The sequence below is a fragment of the Parus major genome, chromosome 1A (genome assembly GCF_001522545.3).
Source record: "Parus major isolate Abel chromosome 1A, Parus_major1.1, whole genome shotgun sequence".
NCBI lineage: Eukaryota > Metazoa > Chordata > Aves > Passeriformes > Paridae > Parus > Parus major.
Window position 1 is genome coordinate 54,442,983 of NC_031773.1, and position 18,528 is coordinate 54,461,510.

An 18,528-nucleotide genomic window follows, 5' to 3' on the forward strand; every position below is an offset into this window, starting at 1 on the left:
ACTACTGCACTACAATCTGGCAGTCTATGCACAGCTTTCTGAAATGATTTCTACATCTATCTCTGACTACAATCATGCTCAATCTGTAAGAAAACAGACAGCGCATCAGCAGAAATAAATCGGTCTCCACTGAAGTCCAAAACAGCCTCTTGCAACAAGCCATCGTGCTTGAAGTTGTAATGTTTCCCCCATTATCTTCTAAACTCAGTTACTCACTGACAGCTCCTACCAGAGACCTTGCTCCCACCAGTCTGCTGGAGCTCATCCAGCTGCCTGTGCCTGCCGTGGGAAGGAACACACCAGGATCCAGCTTCAACAGAGGAGCACGAGTCTCTTCCACCATCTCCTCAGGGTCAGGAAAGGGATATTTCCAAGTGCTCTCAGCACCAACCCTTCAATGCTATTACTTCAGTTGGCTTTTGAGGAATGCTGGTGAACTACAGAGACAGAGGAAGCCCCCTGGGAGAATGTGGAATGCCAGCACCACCTATTCCCAGTAAAGGAATGCCTGACACACACCCAGTGCCAGGGGAAAGCTCTGTGATTCTGCCCTGAAACAGCTGTCTGTCATAACAAACACCACCTCCTTCCCTTGCTCTGCTCTTTCCAAATTAAATAGGAAAGGAATTACCTCACTCCCCCACCTCCTCAAAAAAAGGCTTGGTCTCGTTCAAATAGGAACATGGGTTGCCTGGGCTGGGTCCAATACAATCTAATTAACAGAAGAACAGAAGTGAAATAAACACAGGAGAATCTGCTTATTTTCTAAATAAGTCTAAATTTATTTATTACCCTAGTAAAAACAAAGTTTGGATTACAAGTGTCTGAACAGTATAAAAGTACAAAACAGGTTCCATAGATTTCTAATACATTAATACAAAGTGCATGACTACTCATTTTGCATTACTACTGGGAATGGAAGAGGTGGGAGGGAGTAGGGGAAGCAGTTGGCGGTTGAAATCTAGCAATAAATAAATAAATACAGAAGAGATGATCCGTATCAGAGCACATCCTACCACCAACACTGCAGCCTTCTTAGGTGTACAGAATTACTGATGCTGAAAACACAAATTCACATGAAATAGGTGCCTGCAAACACAGCGACGACTCTTGCTCAAGCCCTTATTAGACATGACCAACCTAGTTATGCCTTTATACAATCAAGTATCCATTATATCTAGGGCTGGACTCAAGGGGCTTAGGTCTTTTCCAACCTGAACGATTCTATTTGGTTGAGAATAAAAGCAAGGTAAGCAGTTTTGTCCTCCCTTAAGAACTTCAGATTTTAGGAAAAGCAAAATGAGTCCAAGGAAAGCTCTAAGCTGTAAGGCTGTGATAAGTCAAAGCCCTGTTTCCCCTGATTTTCTTTCTCTCCAGAGGTTGGCTGACCCAACAGGAGAGGAAAAAAGTAAAAAAAAAAAAGTTTTGAGGGTAGAGGCTCCTCTTAAAACCTGCATATCTTTCCCTACCTATATTTTTATTTGCTAAGTATTCCCGTTTCAGGAACCGAGACTACATGGAAATCCAGCCCTAAACCCTACCCACAACAGTATTATGCCAATGACTCTCACAAAAAATGAAAGCTCAGAATCATAGAATATGCCAAGCTGAAGGGACCCATCAGGATTGACTCCAATTCCTGGCCCTACACAGGATATCCCAAGAATCACACAATGTAGCAATCCATTGTAGGATATCCCAACAGAGTAAGAGAAAAAAACATAAAAATCCTCCCTCCCCCTAAAACCAGGAAAAAACCCAATCAAACAAAAAGCAGAATTCCCAACTCACACAAGTTAAACCTTCATAAAAGGAATGTGAAGCAACTGGGAGCTAAAACCGCAGCACAATCTTCCAGGAAGCTGCTTCCACCCTACAGGCAAAGCAGAGTTTGAAGGAGTGTCACAATGCACATGAGCTTGTCTGGGAATCTGTGCAGAAAGTATTATCTTTTGATCGCATATGCAAACAGAGCTGCTGCCTTGATTCAGCACAGCACCATTCTTAGCAGAACTTTTCAGATTCAGTACTCACAAAAGCGTTGATCTGGCAGTTGCTTAAACAAACAAAGGGGGAAAAAAAAAAACCTAACACAACCCAAACACAGAGAAGCACTGCAGGGGAGGGGTTTCAAAACAGTTACTATGAATCCAGACCCCAGGGTGGAACCAGATAATGTCCCTGGACCAGAGCCTGATTTGCTTAGCAAGGGGTTTGGTTCTTTGTCAGGTCCAAAACCAGGAGGAATATTGTTTGTGGTCACATTTCAGCTGCACTAGTCCAACAGAGAGCAATTACTCAGTTTTGGCTGTCATCTACACCTGACTTGGGTGTCAAGATGTTTCTTGGTCCGTCTCTAACCAGGAGAGGTTATTACACCAAGCCCAGGGTGCCTGCTGCTGGCTGAAAACAAAGTAACCTTCCCTTTTGCTATGTTCAGTTCTTAGGTAAACCTTAATCCTTAGCTAAGATGGAGAGCTCTCCCACCCCTTCTCAAGAGCACTTTTATGCTGGAAGCCTTCTCAGATAGCTACCATTTGAAGTAGAGATGTCTGCAGATTACCAGTCTGTGTCACATGGGAGGGATGAGATATTTGTCTTTGTTATGTCAGTAGTATAGGGTGAAATCGTCACACCTTTAAAAATATATATTTATATAACTAGAGAGGTGATTTATAACATTTCTACGTATTAGTTCATCTTATTGACTCATACATGTCTAAGAATGAAATATTTTTCTTGGGAATTTAGGAAGTTTGCCAACCAACTTTTAAAGAAAGAAAAAAAAAACCCCAAAAAACAGAAGCCTTACAACCACTGCTTCTTTCAATACAGAAACATGAACTACATATACTTTAATATACAAACCCCATCCTCATATTCACTTGGGAAGTGAGCTTGGGGGAAAATTAGACAACCTTGCAGCAGCATTCAGCTTTGCCAAATGTTCCATAGCATCTTAAATATTATGTACAGTCTTTCTGAAAGGATACAAACTGGCTTCAGAGTTTGTGGAACTGTAGCAGTAAAACCCAAAATAGTTCTAGGGAATAGTCTTTTGGCAGCATAGCAGGTGTCCAAAGTGAACAGTCACTTTTCTAGTATTTTTCCAGGATCTGGAAAAAGATCCAAGGAAGTCACCACTCTTCTTGGGTGGAGATGGCTGGAGATTGGGGTCCTTCTTGTTCTGGCTTTTCAGTGGCAGACTTTTTATTGCTACAACAAGGTTTGAAGAGATGAGTGTCTATGAGGACTTCTCCAAAACGCCCTTTGTAAATAATTCCACAGCAGACCTTTTGCCTGGAAGAAACGGCAGGGAGACAGATACTTTGTCTGTTTAGAATATACAGAATTCACAAACATGCAAAAAGCAAGTCTGACCCCAGACACTATTTTACTGACCCTCCAGCCCAGAGGACAGGGGCAAAAAGACTGCTCACAAACAGAAAAACAGTCTGTATCTAAATCCACATCAGGTCTTCAGGGGAAAAAAACCAAAAAAACAGCAGCAACAATAACAATGCAAACAAACAAAAAAGGACAGAAAAAAACCTAAACATTTCTATACAAAACCAAGTCTCCCACTTTGCTTCCCAGAGAAGTTTCAGACACAACCATCTGGGCTGAACTAACCTTGACTACAATGCACTTGCAAACGTTATTTGAGAGGAGGCAGCAAAGTCACAACAATTTCAATTGAGCAATTAGCTAAACAAGGGATTACTGTGTCACAACATGTAATAAAAGATAACAAGCTTGTCAGCTCCCAGAAAACCTTGTGGTTTTCCTCCCACTCCAGGATTTGATTTTTTTTTCCAAATGACTACCATCACAGGTCAACTAAATCAAATGCTATGTTTTGCTGGCAAGCTGAGAGCACTCTTGTATGTAGCAACACATCATATCTACAGGGCATAGTTTTAAGAAGAGATAATGACAGACAGGAATATAATCTGCTATTCTCAAAACCAGCAAAAATATTTCCCAGCAACTGTTTTAGTGTTTAGGGAACTGAATGGAGATGGGGAAAAATAATAATACAAGGCACTTCTTTCCAAGTGTCAACAGACAGGTGTTGTATAATGTGCTGTGACTTAAATTATATCCTTATACCAAATCAAGATGAAGAGGCAGAATCAAGCAGCATGTATGCAAAGTGAACTTGCTGCCTGCTGCTTTTTACCTTTTCCAGTATGTGAGATCTAGGAAGGAGAACACGGGTGTTCTGCTGGCCCCAGCGCTCAGCTCTGTGTCAGAGCCATCGTCCGACTGGTTACTGTAACAGGGTGACTGAGCTGGGGAGGCACTCGAAGTCGTGCTGTGGGCATCAGAATCTGCAGGGAAAAGAAGAAATTCAAGGATCAGGACATGCATCCAATGACTCACCCTCCTCCTGACTTGTAGATTGGGAACAGAGGCACAGACGTGTTCTATCTAACAAGAAAAACCTAACAACAACAACAACAACCCATTGATTTCACTTGCTCCTGCCTGTTTCAATATAGAGCGCCAGGATTAGTAAAACAGACTTCAGAACTGGAGGGAGAATATATATACACATATTCTCATCATGTGTTAGGTAGCATGGAGCTTTTGCTGGATCAAGACTAGGAACTACAGACTCAGTGCAGACACACGCTTTAACAGTGTCTGCTCTCCTACCTATCAGCAGTCATCTCTAGCAGCTACAGTAACAAGTTAGATTAAGTACAGTGCCTTGAATGAGGAGATAAAAGCTCACCGGGTCAGGGCTTTTACTGATTCTTTGGAGACTTGCCCTTCTGACTAGGTAGGATAATTGAAAGAGAGAGAGACCAAGTCAGCAACAGTAAAGAAGCTGGAAGGTCTGCTTTAGAAGAAAAGCCTTAAGTACTGACACACATTCACAGCGTAACTGGCAGATGGTTTGTTGGAAAGCTATGAATCCAAACCTGTTTGGAGAGCCCATGTACTACTGGAAAGAAATCACTGAGACTGGCAGAGGAGGGTATAAGGAAACACAGTAGGAATTTAAGGGAGGATTTAAAAGTAGGCATGGAAGAAAAAGACTGCAATGTTATTTGGGAAAAGAGAGCTGAAAATGGCCATAGCACATTACTGAAAGCAGGGAGAAGCCTCTTCCAGCTTCAGTTTCAATGAGATCTTTGCCCAAGATGTTCTTTCTAGGGATATGTCATTTAAATGTGGGACATTAAGCTACAACTGCCTGCACTTCCAAGCCAAGTCTCCCCACGCCCCCTTGCCACTTCCCCACCTGTTTTGCAGCCCACCCTGCACACAAGCTCTTCCTTCTCATTCCACATCTTCCCCAAGCTCTCAGAGCACAAGAGCTTTTGAAAACAGGGAGAGCCCAAACGTGTGAGTGCACAACCAGATCTAGAGGATGATTCAGCTTGGCTAGCTAACAGTGAACTGTGTTAGGGGAGGCTGAAGTTTATCGTCAAAATCTCTCTGGATTCACTTACTGTGCCGCTTGAATTCCTTTTGCAGTTTGCTGATTTGATTACTCTTTATTCTGCTTCCAGACAGAGTTTTCATTTTCTTTGGTTTCAATGTTGTTTTAAGGCTGGGTCCAGCCCTGGCATCTACCACCTAGAGCAGAGAAAATGCATGTCTGAATACTTGTGTATCATGCCCAGATATTGCTCCAGTCAAGACAAAGGTATTAACTTAGCTGAAGGTGTTCAAAACCTCTTTATTTAATCCAAAGCAGTTCTTTGCACTGGCACTCTTATGCTTCATTTAAATCTGGCTAAATCTCAGCCTCTGTCTGCAGGAAAATGTAGCAAACTAGTTTAAAAAGCACATTTGGTTCAACTTTGCCAACTTCCCATTTTTGGCACATTCAGTTTAGAACCAGGTAATTGTTTCAGCTAATACAGGTCCAGTTAAGAGTGTCACCCAAGCATTTACCCTGGAGATTTTTTTAATCATAAATTTAACTTTTGAGTAAAGCTAATGGTAGTAATAACCATAGTTCTGACTCCCATTACTATCAAGGCATCCTGGATAAAGATTATTATATACACAAGGAATCCTGATCATCCCTCCCAGTCCTAAACCTGAATTGAATTAGACATATCAAAACAGAATATATGAGTGAAAATAGCTGCAAGATATTAGTCGTTGTAATTATCTGATCAAGTGAGATTGATTTATGTGTTGCTTCAGCAAGTCACTTTGCTTGGGAAAACAAAAAAAAAAGCAACCTATTTTGGATGAAGGCCAAACCTGAAATGTTTGGGGTTTTTTTGAATGTCATAAGAGACTTTTGGACAAAGTTATGAGCTTGTGAAAACAAGGAATTACAAGGTAAGTCAGTCTGTGACTGCATCTCAGGCTTGCATAATCACCATTTGCGCATAAGCAGGTAAGAGCCACATCGTAGTAAATACTCCAGGAAGGATTTAGAGATGCTGAGGGTGGGAAGGGAAAGTGTGGGCAAAAGTTCAAACCCCAAACTCCTGCCATCACCTCCTCTCTCTAGAAAGAGTTAGTTTTGGGGAGGAAGAGAAATAAATTACTAACGTGATTCCAGTTTTTTTTGGATCCTGCTGGTAATTTTTTCCATCTTTTCACCAAAAGAACACAGGCATTGCAAATATCTCCTGAGCGAGCCTCATGGAGCCTGGTAAAAACAAAAGCAAAGGTCACTTAACAGCAGTTAATAAAAGCACACCCCCACTTGGTAACAGCAAGAAGTATAAAAATTGATGAGTAAGAAGGGTTCTGAAGTTCTGTTTTTCTGGCACTACAATTCATCTGGGATGTTCAAAGAGAGCCATTTAAAGACCAGGTCTCACTTTCAGACAGCATTCTTCCACACAGAAATAAAAGGCGTCACAATCTGCCTCCAGAGGGACACTGAAAACAAGTCCCATCACCTGCAGGTTTTGGAATTCTTTCTCCCAAAACCAAGACACAATTGCAGTGGATTGGTTAGTTTGAAGCAGGAGGAATAATCTTGTTATTCAAACGTACACTTGGGAACAAACATCAAAAGCGTACTCAGGTCTTAACTTTCTCACAGAGCTTCAAGGATGAGTAACAAACACCACCTAACACACTCCCACACAAGCACAGGATAAGGTTTCAGAAACAGCAGTCACTGGAATGACAGCAATACTTGCTCCCCCTAACAGACTTTCTTCAGGAATCATCTCTACTGCTAATCCATGCTAAAAGAAATATAACAGGGAAACACTGTAGAATTTTTCACCTATTTAAACAGGAAGACTTTGGATCATTTATAGATGAATGAGGCAGGCTCAGAAAACCTGAAAACATTATCTGCCCAGTGTTTAGTCTACGTTTTTACCTTGGCTAGTGTATTTCAGATAGCACAACAAGGATGGTCCTGGTAAACTGCAAGCTGCTGTACTGCAGTTAAACACAACAACCACCAAAGAAAAGCAATGGGTCTGCACACAGCCTTTCATTGCCAAGGACAGTGGTCAAGAAATACAAGAAAAACTGTCACCACCAGACTTGTGTACAAAAATCCAAGGTAAATACAAAGCACTCTAAAGTTGACTACATCAAAAGAGTGTTTCTAGAAAAAGTGGAGAGAATTTGTGAATTTTATACAAAATTTCAAAGCTCTTCAAAAGTATTCAAAAAAATTGAAAGATCACCATAACTGGTGCAATAAATCTCTAGTATTTAGTTTTATTTACCAATGCTTTCAAGTAACGTTACCTAACTGGAAAGCCACGCAGAAGGGTTTTCCAACAAGAAGTTTTAATAACACATTGCTGTGCCTTATTTGAACAACATTTGACAGGGTACTCTGCATAAACCCTGCTGAAACTGCTAAATATTTACTCATCAAGTTTTATCTAACATTCTTGAATCTTCAGAGCCACAGAAAGCTCCCATGGATCTGCAGAGCTCATTACTTTATGTGTTTACACCTCTGTGGAACCAGCAATAAATGCATAGTCTGAGAGTAGTCTAAAATCCCTGCATACTCCATGAGGTAGGAGAGACATGAGCCTGATCCTTTGTTGTTTTGAATTACCAGTTCATCCCTGGCAGTGACAGCAGATTGAAAATCAAAAGGTAGCATACACAGCAGCAGAGGATTCAGACCCTCCTGGCCTGCCCAAGAAAGCTGTGAGGAAGCTGAAGGCAGCTTTTTCCCACCAGTCCCCTCTGCTAAATTAATCTTTCAGGCTTTCAGAGCAAGAAGGACAATACATCAGGTCTGCAGCTTGGAGATCAATGCCAGAACTACTGACTGAGGTGAGAATCTTACCCAAAACAGTTCTGGAAATCTTTTTCATAACGTTTGCTGTCAGTGAAACGAGAACTGGAAGACTTAGCTCTGCAAATACAGCAGCCCTCTATACTCCGGTACATCTTCGGTTTGTGAAAGCCAAACATCTTTTCCTCCCAGCTGTACCCTGTGAAAACAAACAAAAACTGATGTTAATTATCACTGTTAGATAATGAAAGAAAAAAACCTGCTAGATTAGGGCACAGTTTTTTTATCCCACGTTGCCTCAGAAGAACAGATGCACCTAAATGCAGTTGCTAAAAAAATAAAATAATTAACTGCAATATTAAGCAATATATGGGTCCTAGTAGGACCCATAATAAGATCATCTACTGCACAAATCTACTTTAAGGGCACATCTACAACAGCCCTACCCAGATGTGTGAACACAGACAACCTGGCCAATGAAAGCCCTGTGCATGTGGCAAAACAGGCTGCAGGACAGGCCATGGGAACCTGCCCAAACCCATGGATAAGGAGTTGGCAGCTGAACTCTGGGTCACTGAACTACATCATCATCACCACCACCACTGCTGGTTGGAAACACCCCTGGCAAACTTTGCTGAGAATGAGTAGGAGTCATTTTAAATGAGCTGCAGTCATACCCCAAGGCTGTAGGGCAGACATACCTGAAAAGCTGCTCTAAAAACAGCAGGGTGGAGTCCCACCCAGCCCTCAATGGTCCTGTCTGCACTGCAGGACCCGGGAGCACTTCTCTGTTCTCAGGGCCTGGGTGAGCATCCCAGCTCCATGTCAGCACATGCTCTGCTCTGGCCCTCCTGCCTTCCCCACCCTGCTTTCCATGGGAAGGAAACCTAGCTAGGAGAGAAAGGGCCAGGGAGCAGGATCCTGGGGCACACCTCAGCTTGTGCCTACCACACATCCCCTGCCAATAAGGATGGAATTCCAGTTACAGGGAAGTCGCTGCTTTGTAACCACCAGCTCTGCAAACTTGGTGCCAGCCGAGAAAGCCAAGAAAGCCCTCCTGCACTCAGAGATCTGCCTGTTCTTTTCTGTACGCAGAGGCTGGGATTTGCTACCAGAGCAGGTATCATACAGTGGAACCATTTTCCAGGCAGAAACTTCTCAAGTTAGTTACTGACAAAGACCTCTTCAACACATGCTGGCAGTTCTGCTGTTCCCCAGTGCAGACTCCTGTTCAGCACAGTCGGACACGGCCTGAGCCCTGTCAGAGCCAACAGGGTTCCCACAGCGCTTCAAAAACCCAAACCAGCAACTGAGCAAAGCTGCTGCTCTCCTGGCGCTGGGCCTGGACACACAGCAAGTCCTCACAGGCCACACAGCATCTGTCTCATAACACAGGCAGGGACTGTTCCAAGATGTTCTCTTTTGAACAGACCCTGGTGCAAGGTTTGCCTCCACCACTTTCTGCAAGGAGTGAGCAGCCGCCTCTGCTGCTCACCACGCACCAAGCGCTCAGAGAGGGGACTGGCCTCTGGCTGCAGGAAGCTCCAGGAGAATAGATTCCCACTGCTGAGAACTTCTGCTTTCAAAAAACCAAAATTGGATGGAGCCATGCAAGAAACACAAAAGGCAAAGCTACTGAATTCATTACAAAGCTAACTAAAAACTACTGAATGACCCAGCCGCTCAGGACGGACTTTCAGGACAGGAGCAACTCCATCACTTGTGGGGTACTGCCAAGTCCCAGTAACCCAACCCAGGTTACTGGTTAAAGTTGTGGCATAGACATCTGTCCCCACATCTTCCACCTTCAGAAAGGTAAAAGGCTGTAATCCTTTTACCTTCCAGTGGTACAGAGAAAAATAATCTGAAATCTTCCATCTACTCTGCCAGGACTTGCCCCATCATTATGGCAATAAAATATTTTGAAAGGCAGGTTCAGGTGAGGTCAGAGACATGCTTCCACAAAACGACCATACCCACCATCACACTCACCTGACTGACAGGGAGATTGTGTGCAACAGGAAAAGATCCCACACACTTCTGTGGGACCACAGCAAAAGCTAGGGAACCACCCAAGCCCAGCCACAGTCCTACACAGAGATGAAAATACATCCCTCCATCCCAGAGGAGAAGATCAAGAGTGCAGGAGCACAGCAACATAAACATGCACTTTTCCCATGTTCCCAAGAACAAGAGAAAAGTAAGAATTGTATCCAATATTGTTGGCTAATACTCTGACATAAAATCCATTAAGGAAACCGTTTCCAGCTGCAAATGTATGTGTTTGTACTTCAGTCTAGCAAATACGAGGCCACTTGGTGCTCACTGAGATTATGGCTCTTTGCAATTACTACTGCACCAACATTTAGGAAGACTCAACTCTCCAAAAACTTACCTTGACCTTGTAGAGCCTGTTGATGGCAAGGGACTTGCTCAAGCTGAATGCCAAGGAGATCCTCCAGGTCTAGGAGAGAGATGGAGAGGATAAGTCTTTGCTTCCCTCCTGACCTAGCTCATGCTGTCTTCCAGAGGATGAAGTGATTAATTTCTTTCTTCACATTTACAGCACAAGAAGCTCACCTAGAGCTATATTCTCCCAAGGTTAACTTGTGCAAATATCCAGCAAAGTCACCCCAAATGGTGTCAGGCTTTTTAGGAGATACACAGCTCCCTGTATTAGTACAGCACTGGCCTGAAGGCCAGGAGTAGATCTAGTAAGTAAAAGAAGCTTATTGAAGGATGGTTAGACTCAGAACTACTCTCAGCCCCTGCTGGATGTGTAGCAACTGAATGCACAGCCAAATCACATAAATATTCCTGACCTGTCAAGAAAATAAACAAGAGGGTATCTAGAGTATTTAGTTTCTTAGCACCTGATGTGCTTCTTCAAGAGATGCTCTTGAGGATGTTGCTCAACAAGCCTCTGGAGATGTAACAGGTGCTCACCTGGGAATTATCAACTTCCAAACAGCAATTTTAGATGTTGTTTGACTACTCCAATGTTAAATCTGTGGTCTGGTACTTTAGAAAGTCAAGGACTAATTGCAGACACAAAGTTCATCATTATCAGTGCTGCCAAACTCAAGCAGGAAGAAAATTTTGACTGCTACATGGCAAGAAACAACTATCAACCATGTAGTTTACTTTCTAACCCGGTTTCTTCCAGCAATCCAGACAGTGATAAGATGGTCTCTGTCACCAGCTGGTATTTACACCACAGTAGAATAAGATGCATGTTTTACAATCAATGTTCTGGCAAAGAATGGAAAACACATATATTCTGAAAATATTTTGGCTTGCATCATCGCTGCCATTCTCACAGGAGCAGCCTTTCTACACCATCCTTCAATAGAAGGGAAACTAGTGCCATCTGTTTCCCCCTGATGAATGGTCAGCAATGGTATTACCACACATCATGCCTGAATGGGGAACAGCTAGTAGCAAAACCACAAGTCAAACAGATTTCTCTGACAGCTGCATCCAAGCACAGTTATAAATGAAAGGTGTCATTCCAGTTATACATTTAATCCTAAACAGTTGCCATTTGACCATTATACACCAAATATTCTGTCAACTGGAGAGCTGAATAGCCATATGGACTTAAAAGTAAATACCAGTGTCCTTTAAAAGGTTTAACTTAAAAGCTTTGCAATTTAGATCTTGAATTAGGACCAAGCAGTTAGGATGCTGGCTGCCCTGACACCTGCCTGAATCTTAGCTGTGGAACTTTAACCATACAAAATTTGGGACAGATAAAAAAGATGGCAAGTAGAAACTAAGTAACTTGCTTAGAAGTCAAAAAGCATTACACAATGTAATTCTGCCAAATCCAAGCATATTATTAATGCTACTTAACTTTGTTGTTATTTGCCAAATTTAAGCAGGTCACTAAAATACATGAGCAGTTGCACAACAGTGAAAGGGACATATATCCAAAAAACTAATCAGAAATCTTAGCAGAGCTTTATCTGTCATTCTGCAGAAATAAAGATTTATCTGTACTAGTTGGAAAGCAGTATTCTCCCAAGCCAAGGGAAAAGTGATCTTCCTCCCACCCTGGTGCTTTCTCTCCACAGCTTCTCCTTGCAGGAGCTGCTATTCTCCCAAGTTCTGCTTTATACAACTTGAATGGACTCAAAGTCTCTAGGAAAGTGCTCTCTCCATTCTTCTGCCCTCTCACTTTTGAAAAAGCAGCATCAAAAATAGAAAGTTGTCTTGCAAAAAAGAATGGTAAAGTCAGGAAGAGTCAGGAAAAGTAGTGGGAAATAAAATTTTTAAAAAATCCCCACACCCTGCTTATTACCTTTGTGAAAGGCTGGTACAAAGAAGCATGTGTGTGAAAATGGTTTCATGTTTTTTTACGTGTCAGGACTAGAATTTGGTGCTAAGTTTTCTTTGCAAAATTTAATTTGATGATCTAAATGAAAAGGAGGCATTGCTTCAGATGCTCATTAAGTTTTCAAGTTAGGGAAGACCTTCTGAACTCTTTCAGATCTTAAAGTAAGCTGAGCCACTTTCATTTGCTCTTCCAGATTCCTTTTGCATTCTTTCTGATCACCCAAGAAGAATGAAAACCTTTTATAATAGAAAGGACGGAATTCCTAGAAGACAGGCATGTCTCCCTTTGTAACACAATTACCAGGCCAGTGGGAACGAACATGCTCACCTGCTTCTTGCAAAGCTGAAAGAGAAACATTCCATGGAATTATGGGAGAGCAGAGGCATGTTAGTCCTAATACACAGTATCCTCCTCTCCTCCCATCTCCCCACTCTGACCTGGGATCATTCACCCTTTGTGCAACCCAAAACTTCCAATACCTTCGTCAGAGAGGAGAACAACGATTTGATTTCCCTTTCTGTGTACACAACAGCCTTGGCACAGCCTCCCTTAAGCTGGGCTAAAGAAAAATACTATCTACCCTACATACACTGATGCAGCAGGTTCCTGTCAGTAAAAATCTCATCATTGCCATCCCTACAGCACTTCATCGGAACTAAGACACAGCCAAAATTATACATTTTTTTTTTTTCCTTTTAAAGGGAATGAAACAGATGCCTTAATACAGAAAGAATATAGTTGCTCTGGCTTTTGCATCTGCAAGAGCATACACCCAGGCACACACATGGAAATTGCTTCCAGAGCTGTCTACAGCACCAGAAGCAGAGTTGCTTGTCTCACAATAAATTCTTGGGCCTGTCCCTCTGCTGAAATAAACTGCAATACCTCTACTGAAAATCAACTGTAAGACAGAGAATTGTACAACAGAGTAACTGATGTGTATCAGAGCAGCCTCAACATAAACATACCTCCCCCGAGCTTACAGGCTGCTGCAAAAAAACCTTGGAAGAGAAGTTAAAATTGGATTCCCTAAAAAAAGAACATTTTGACATGCACAGAGCCAGAATTCTCCAAGGACAGTAGGAAACCAATCTAACTGGAGTCATCTGAAAATGCAACATCAGTATGTGCAATTTTTTTTTTTTTACTGTCATATCTCCCTATAGTTTAAAACAGAGGTACTAATAACCAACCATAACCTTGGAACTGTGCATACTGTAAACTCTTCTGGTCTCCTATACCCTCAGATTTTCCTTCCACTTTCCTTCATTTCTCCACCCAAAACAATTTTACTTGGAGGAAATCTGTGTTTAACCATTACAGACCAGGAACATTGGAATGTCACAGCATGCTGTGGAATTGTCACTTGATGTGCTGAGCCAAACAGAAAAAGGTGAAAACTACATCTTCAGGAATCTTTCCTCTGACAAAATAAGTAACTCACTCTTTTGCTGATAGATGTCCACAGCTACTGTTGTGCGCTCAGTGCTGAAGTGAAATCTCAGCACAGCAGATGCACCTAGCAGCAACTACTAAGCATGTTTCAAAAACCAAATTGGACATTTCTTTCCCATGTTTGAGTCTCCATGGCATCCTGGCTAGGTCACAAGCTGTTCCCAGTTAAATTTTCAGAAGGAGCCAAGTCATAAAGAAGCCTACTCATCTTTTGGATCTTCCCTGGGAAGTTCCTAACTCATTTGAGCTAGAGAACTGCAAGGCTATGCCACGTGGGTGTTCCTCTGAACTGCCATGTGGTTAGTGCTCCAGAAGGGATAGGCCAAAGCATGAAAACAATAATCAGTAAGATTTGCATAAGGGGAAAAAAATTCCAAACCTGTCTCACCTGCAGACATTCCATCTTGAAAGATGACTTCCCCCTGCCTGAAACTTCTATTGCATAACTAACACCTCGCTCAGCCTGAACCTGAGCCCAGCAAGGAAAACTGGGATGTTCTCAAACATGTGCTGGAGTTCAGTCTGTGATGCTTATCTGAGTGCAGTCACCACAGCTGTTACGATGCTGTCTGCAAGCACCTGCTACCAAAAAAGCATCACAGCCACTCGAGATTCATGAGACACTGAACAGTTTTGGTTCGTGTTTTTTGGCTGCATTCTTTTATGTTGTTTTTAAAGAAGATAACATACCTGGACGGGAACTTGAACAGAAGGAGCAGTAATTATTTTGCAGAAGAGCTGAAGTGACTTTATTAAAAAGAATACATTTCCATATTCTTAAGCAGTATTACTGGTCATTTCACTTGGACTTTGGACTGAGCGCATTCTACAGAAATGCAAAGGCTTGAGTTGTGAAATGGAGTCCTGCCCGGGCAATTTTCAAGTCCCAGCTCACTGGCTGCTTCTTTGTGTTAAAAAGTAAGTACTGCAGGCAGTGCAAGAATGAAGCTGATTGTCAAGTAGGACCCCGTGGATGTCGTTCATGTCATTATGAAAGAGGTACAAGGCATCAGGTGTTAAGAACCAACGCAGAGTTAACTAATACAAAAAGAGCTGTTCAGCATGACTGAAGACAGCAAACCGTCAGTTTTAACTTGGTTTTTACCCTCTGCGAATTTAACAGCTTTTTAAACATCTTCTACAAAGAAGTCAATGAAATTTTTTTCTTCTAGGAAGACTGAATACTTAGGCAATTAGCTCCTTTTAGAGAATGAAGTGAGGAGGAATTTTTCCCAGAGGCTCTGGCACTCAATCCCACCTACTTTCAGTGGGAGATGGATGTTGCGTGCCTGTGGGTGTTTTTCAAAATCTCGACTTGTTGCTTGCTGCTTCTCTACCCGGGACCACAGATAGCAAGGAAACTAGAGTTCACCTGTGTACCAGAGGAGTTGAGTGTCCACCGGTACCAGCAGAAACATTTCCAGTTCACTGTCTGTCCCTAGGGTGCAGAGTTTGTGCAATCTTTAATTTTGAAGAGCTGTAAACTACACAGTGGATCTGTCTGCATGCAGACCGGCGAGAAGGGGGTGTTCACACCCTGCACACGGCTGCCAGGAGCAGTCTCAGCTTTGGAAGTAAGCAAACAGCAGTAAAGGAGTTTGCTGAGGAATCATCACCCTCACCGACTGCCTCGTCCAAAGAGCGAACACTTGTGTGCACACGCCTGTCAGCCTGCCACCTTCCTAAGCGCCAAATTAAAACTCTAAGGAAAAAAGAGCATCGCAAGTTGCGCTGGAGCACAGCCACTGCCGTTACAGCTGTGGGCTCAATGCAGGACGCTGGGCCTTCTCCTGCCGCTCCCCAGCCACGAGGGGACGGTGGCAGGGCCCGGCCTCCAGCCAGACACGTGTTCAGGACACAGCAGCGGGCAGCATCCTGCATCGCCTGCCTGCGCAGCCACAGCGCCGGGGCGGGGGGGGGGCTAGCTCCCAAGATTTTTGCAATTGTAATGTTAATTGAATAATTTAGGTCCGAAGGACGCGCCGTCGGTCTGGGACAAGGGTCTTTGTAGGATAAACCGGGGCCGTTCCCGCCAGGAAAGCGCCGCTGGGGGCCTCCGGGGCAGGCGGGATTCAGCCCTGGGATTCAGCCCCGTTGGCTGCGTGCGGGCACGGCCCGAGTAAACAACAGGTTTGGCAGGTCCCTTTAAATCCCTTCAGCTACACGCATCCGGACAGGGGGGTACGAGAGGAGACGGCAACTTTTATCTCACCAAAGTGAGAGCGCAACCGGGAGCACTTCCCTGGCGCAAGACTGCGACTTTAAAACAAAAACAAAAAAATCCCACCAAATACTAAATAACAGCGCTAAAAAACGCCCAAAAAGGCAGAGCTCGGTCGCGCCGCTCCTGCCGGGCACCGCGTGGCCCCGGGCACGGCCCCGCTGCCCCCGTTAGCGCCGGCGGCTGGAGCGGCGGCCGGGGCCGGGCGGGCGGCGGCGCCGGGAACAAAGACCCCCCCCGGGGCACACGACCTACTTTCTCGGGCGGCCCCGCCGGTCAGGTGGAGCCGCGGGAGCGCACACGCGGGTGGCCGCAGCCCCCCCGCCCCGCCATGGGGCTGCCAAGCGCTCAACTCGCCGAAAGACGAGTAAAATTTAAAACAAATTAGAAAAGTCCAGGAGGGGAAGGCGGCGCGCCAGGGAGGAAAGCCCCGAGCGCGGAGGTGGGCGCTGCGAGGCGGCCCCCGCGCTGCAAACGCCGCCCCACCACGCGGTCGCGGAGCAGCCGCCCCATCCGGCGCGGAGGGAGCGGCGGGAAGCGGGGATGGAGCCGCGGCCGCACCGCCGAGCACCCGGACCCCCGTTCCGGCGCGGTGACGGCCGTGCCCCGCCGCCCCCCCGGCCTTCTCCCCCGCCCCGCGCCGGTTCCTTATGGCTCGGCCCTGACGTAATTCAAACATGGCAACAGTTTCACTTCAAAGGGCCGTCGCGGACCTCCCGGCAACGCGAGCACTCCGCGGCGGGGGCAACGCGGACCCCCGGAGCCAAGGGCAGCCCCGGGGCGGCCAGCGGGGCCCCCCGCCCGTCCCAGCGCCGTGCGCGCAGCGCGGTGCCGTGCGGAGCGCGTGTGCATCCAAAGTTTCACCGCCTCTCCAAACTCCTCCAAAACCGGCATGCAGCCCCTAAAAAACACCGTCCCTCGCACGACAAGCGTCACCTCACCGACAGCCGCCGCCCCGGGGCCGAGCCCCCGGCGGGCGCGGACGAGCGCTTTCCCCCGGCGCGCCGGGGAGCCACGCCGCCCGCAGCACATGCGAGCCCTTTGTTTTCCCTGCAGCCGGGCGCTGCCTACGTGCCGCGCCGGGGGCACGCCGGCCGCCCCGCCGCCCAGCCCTCCGGAGCCCCGAGTTAAAACTTGTTGGCGCCTGGCGCGGGCACACGCCGGCAGGAACGAGAGCCGCTTGCACGGGCACCGAGCTACGGAGCGGCAGGACGCCATCGCCGCCCGCCGCACCGTCCCCACGCCGGCAACGCCGCGCACCGGGCCGGGGGCAGGACGGGGAAGGCCCCACACCGCGACCTGTGAGACCGACAGCCACGTGTGCCGCCAGCCCACGACCGCACGTTTTGCCCCTTTCCAGCGTGCGCGGACTCGGACACCCCCGTAATTAGTAATGATAACTGGAAACAATAAGAACTGCCCCACTCTCCCCACGTGAAACACGGCGAGGGAGGGATAGCGGGCACCAGCGGGGCCCCCTCCCCTCCGCCACGCCGCTGGCACCAACTTGTGCGCGGGCGCTACAGGTGTGCGCTGCGGGGCGCGCCGGGGCCGCACCTGCGGCAGCCGCTCCGCAGCGGCGGAGCCACGCCGCCCGCGTGGCGAGCTAGGGCAGCCGCGGCCCGGGAAAGGCGCCCTGCAGCCCGTCATCGCCAAGCAGCCCAGTTTTTCAAACCTGCTCCGCACCTTGAGGCCGCTTTCGGAGTAAAATTATCAGGAACTGGCTACTCTTTCCTCCTAAAGACTTGGAGATTTAATCGTACTTTGGGATGGGGGAGGGGGAGAGCAGAAGTCAGAGTTCTAGGGATGGGTCCGCAACAATGCGGGAGGCGTTCCTCTCCGCTCGCACATCCTTTAAAACTCTACTAATCGAAATAAAAAACGAGGGAAACGCCGCTCGCAGAAGCCACACGCGTGTCAAAGTGCTTCAAGGCGGCAAAGTCTTTTTGCCGCTGCAAAACTGCGGACAAACTCCGGAGAGTAACTTGGGATGAACAGAAACCACCAGCTGCTAGAAAAAAAATAAATCCCAGAGCCACCAAAAAAAGGAAACCCACCAAGAGCAAACAAAACAACAACAACAAAAAAAAACACAACCCAAAAACCAAAACCAACGAACAACACGAAACAACCAACCGCAAAACTCAGTTTGAGCCCACCGTTCCCTCCTGCCTGCACCCCCGCCTGGGAGAAAGGGAAGGAGAAAGGGAAGGCATCACTCACCGCCGTGCTGCTCCCACCAACACTCGTGCGGTGCGCGGCACTCCCGCCGCCGCTGCGCGCGCTCCCCGGCTCCCCGCGCTCTGC

The 18,528-nt window shown here is 46.1% G+C and overlaps 1 protein-coding gene across 2 annotated transcripts in view; it reads right to left on the bottom strand.

Moving 5' to 3' along the window:
• Positions 1-758: 758 nt before the first annotated feature.
• SINHCAF (SIN3-HDAC complex associated factor) overlaps positions 759-18,528 on the bottom strand; it is an 18,444-nt gene continuing 674 nt past the window's right edge. The window contains exons 1-7 of one of the 2 annotated variants that reach the window (XM_015629186.3): positions 18,445-18,522; positions 10,602-10,670; positions 8,258-8,405; positions 6,529-6,628; positions 5,466-5,592; positions 4,184-4,334; positions 3,138-3,300 (exon numbers count right to left, since the gene is read on the bottom strand). In XM_015629186.3, the coding sequence (XP_015484672.1) occupies positions 3,138-3,300; positions 4,184-4,334; positions 5,466-5,592; positions 6,529-6,628; positions 8,258-8,385 (669 nt within the window). In that variant the 5' untranslated portion in view covers positions 8,386-8,405; positions 10,602-10,670; positions 18,445-18,522. Of the gene's footprint in view, positions 3,301-4,183; positions 4,335-5,465; positions 5,593-6,528; positions 6,629-8,257; positions 8,406-10,601; positions 10,671-18,444; positions 18,523-18,528 lie in introns of those variants that run through there. The other variant, XM_015629185.3, reaches the window with a different exon arrangement.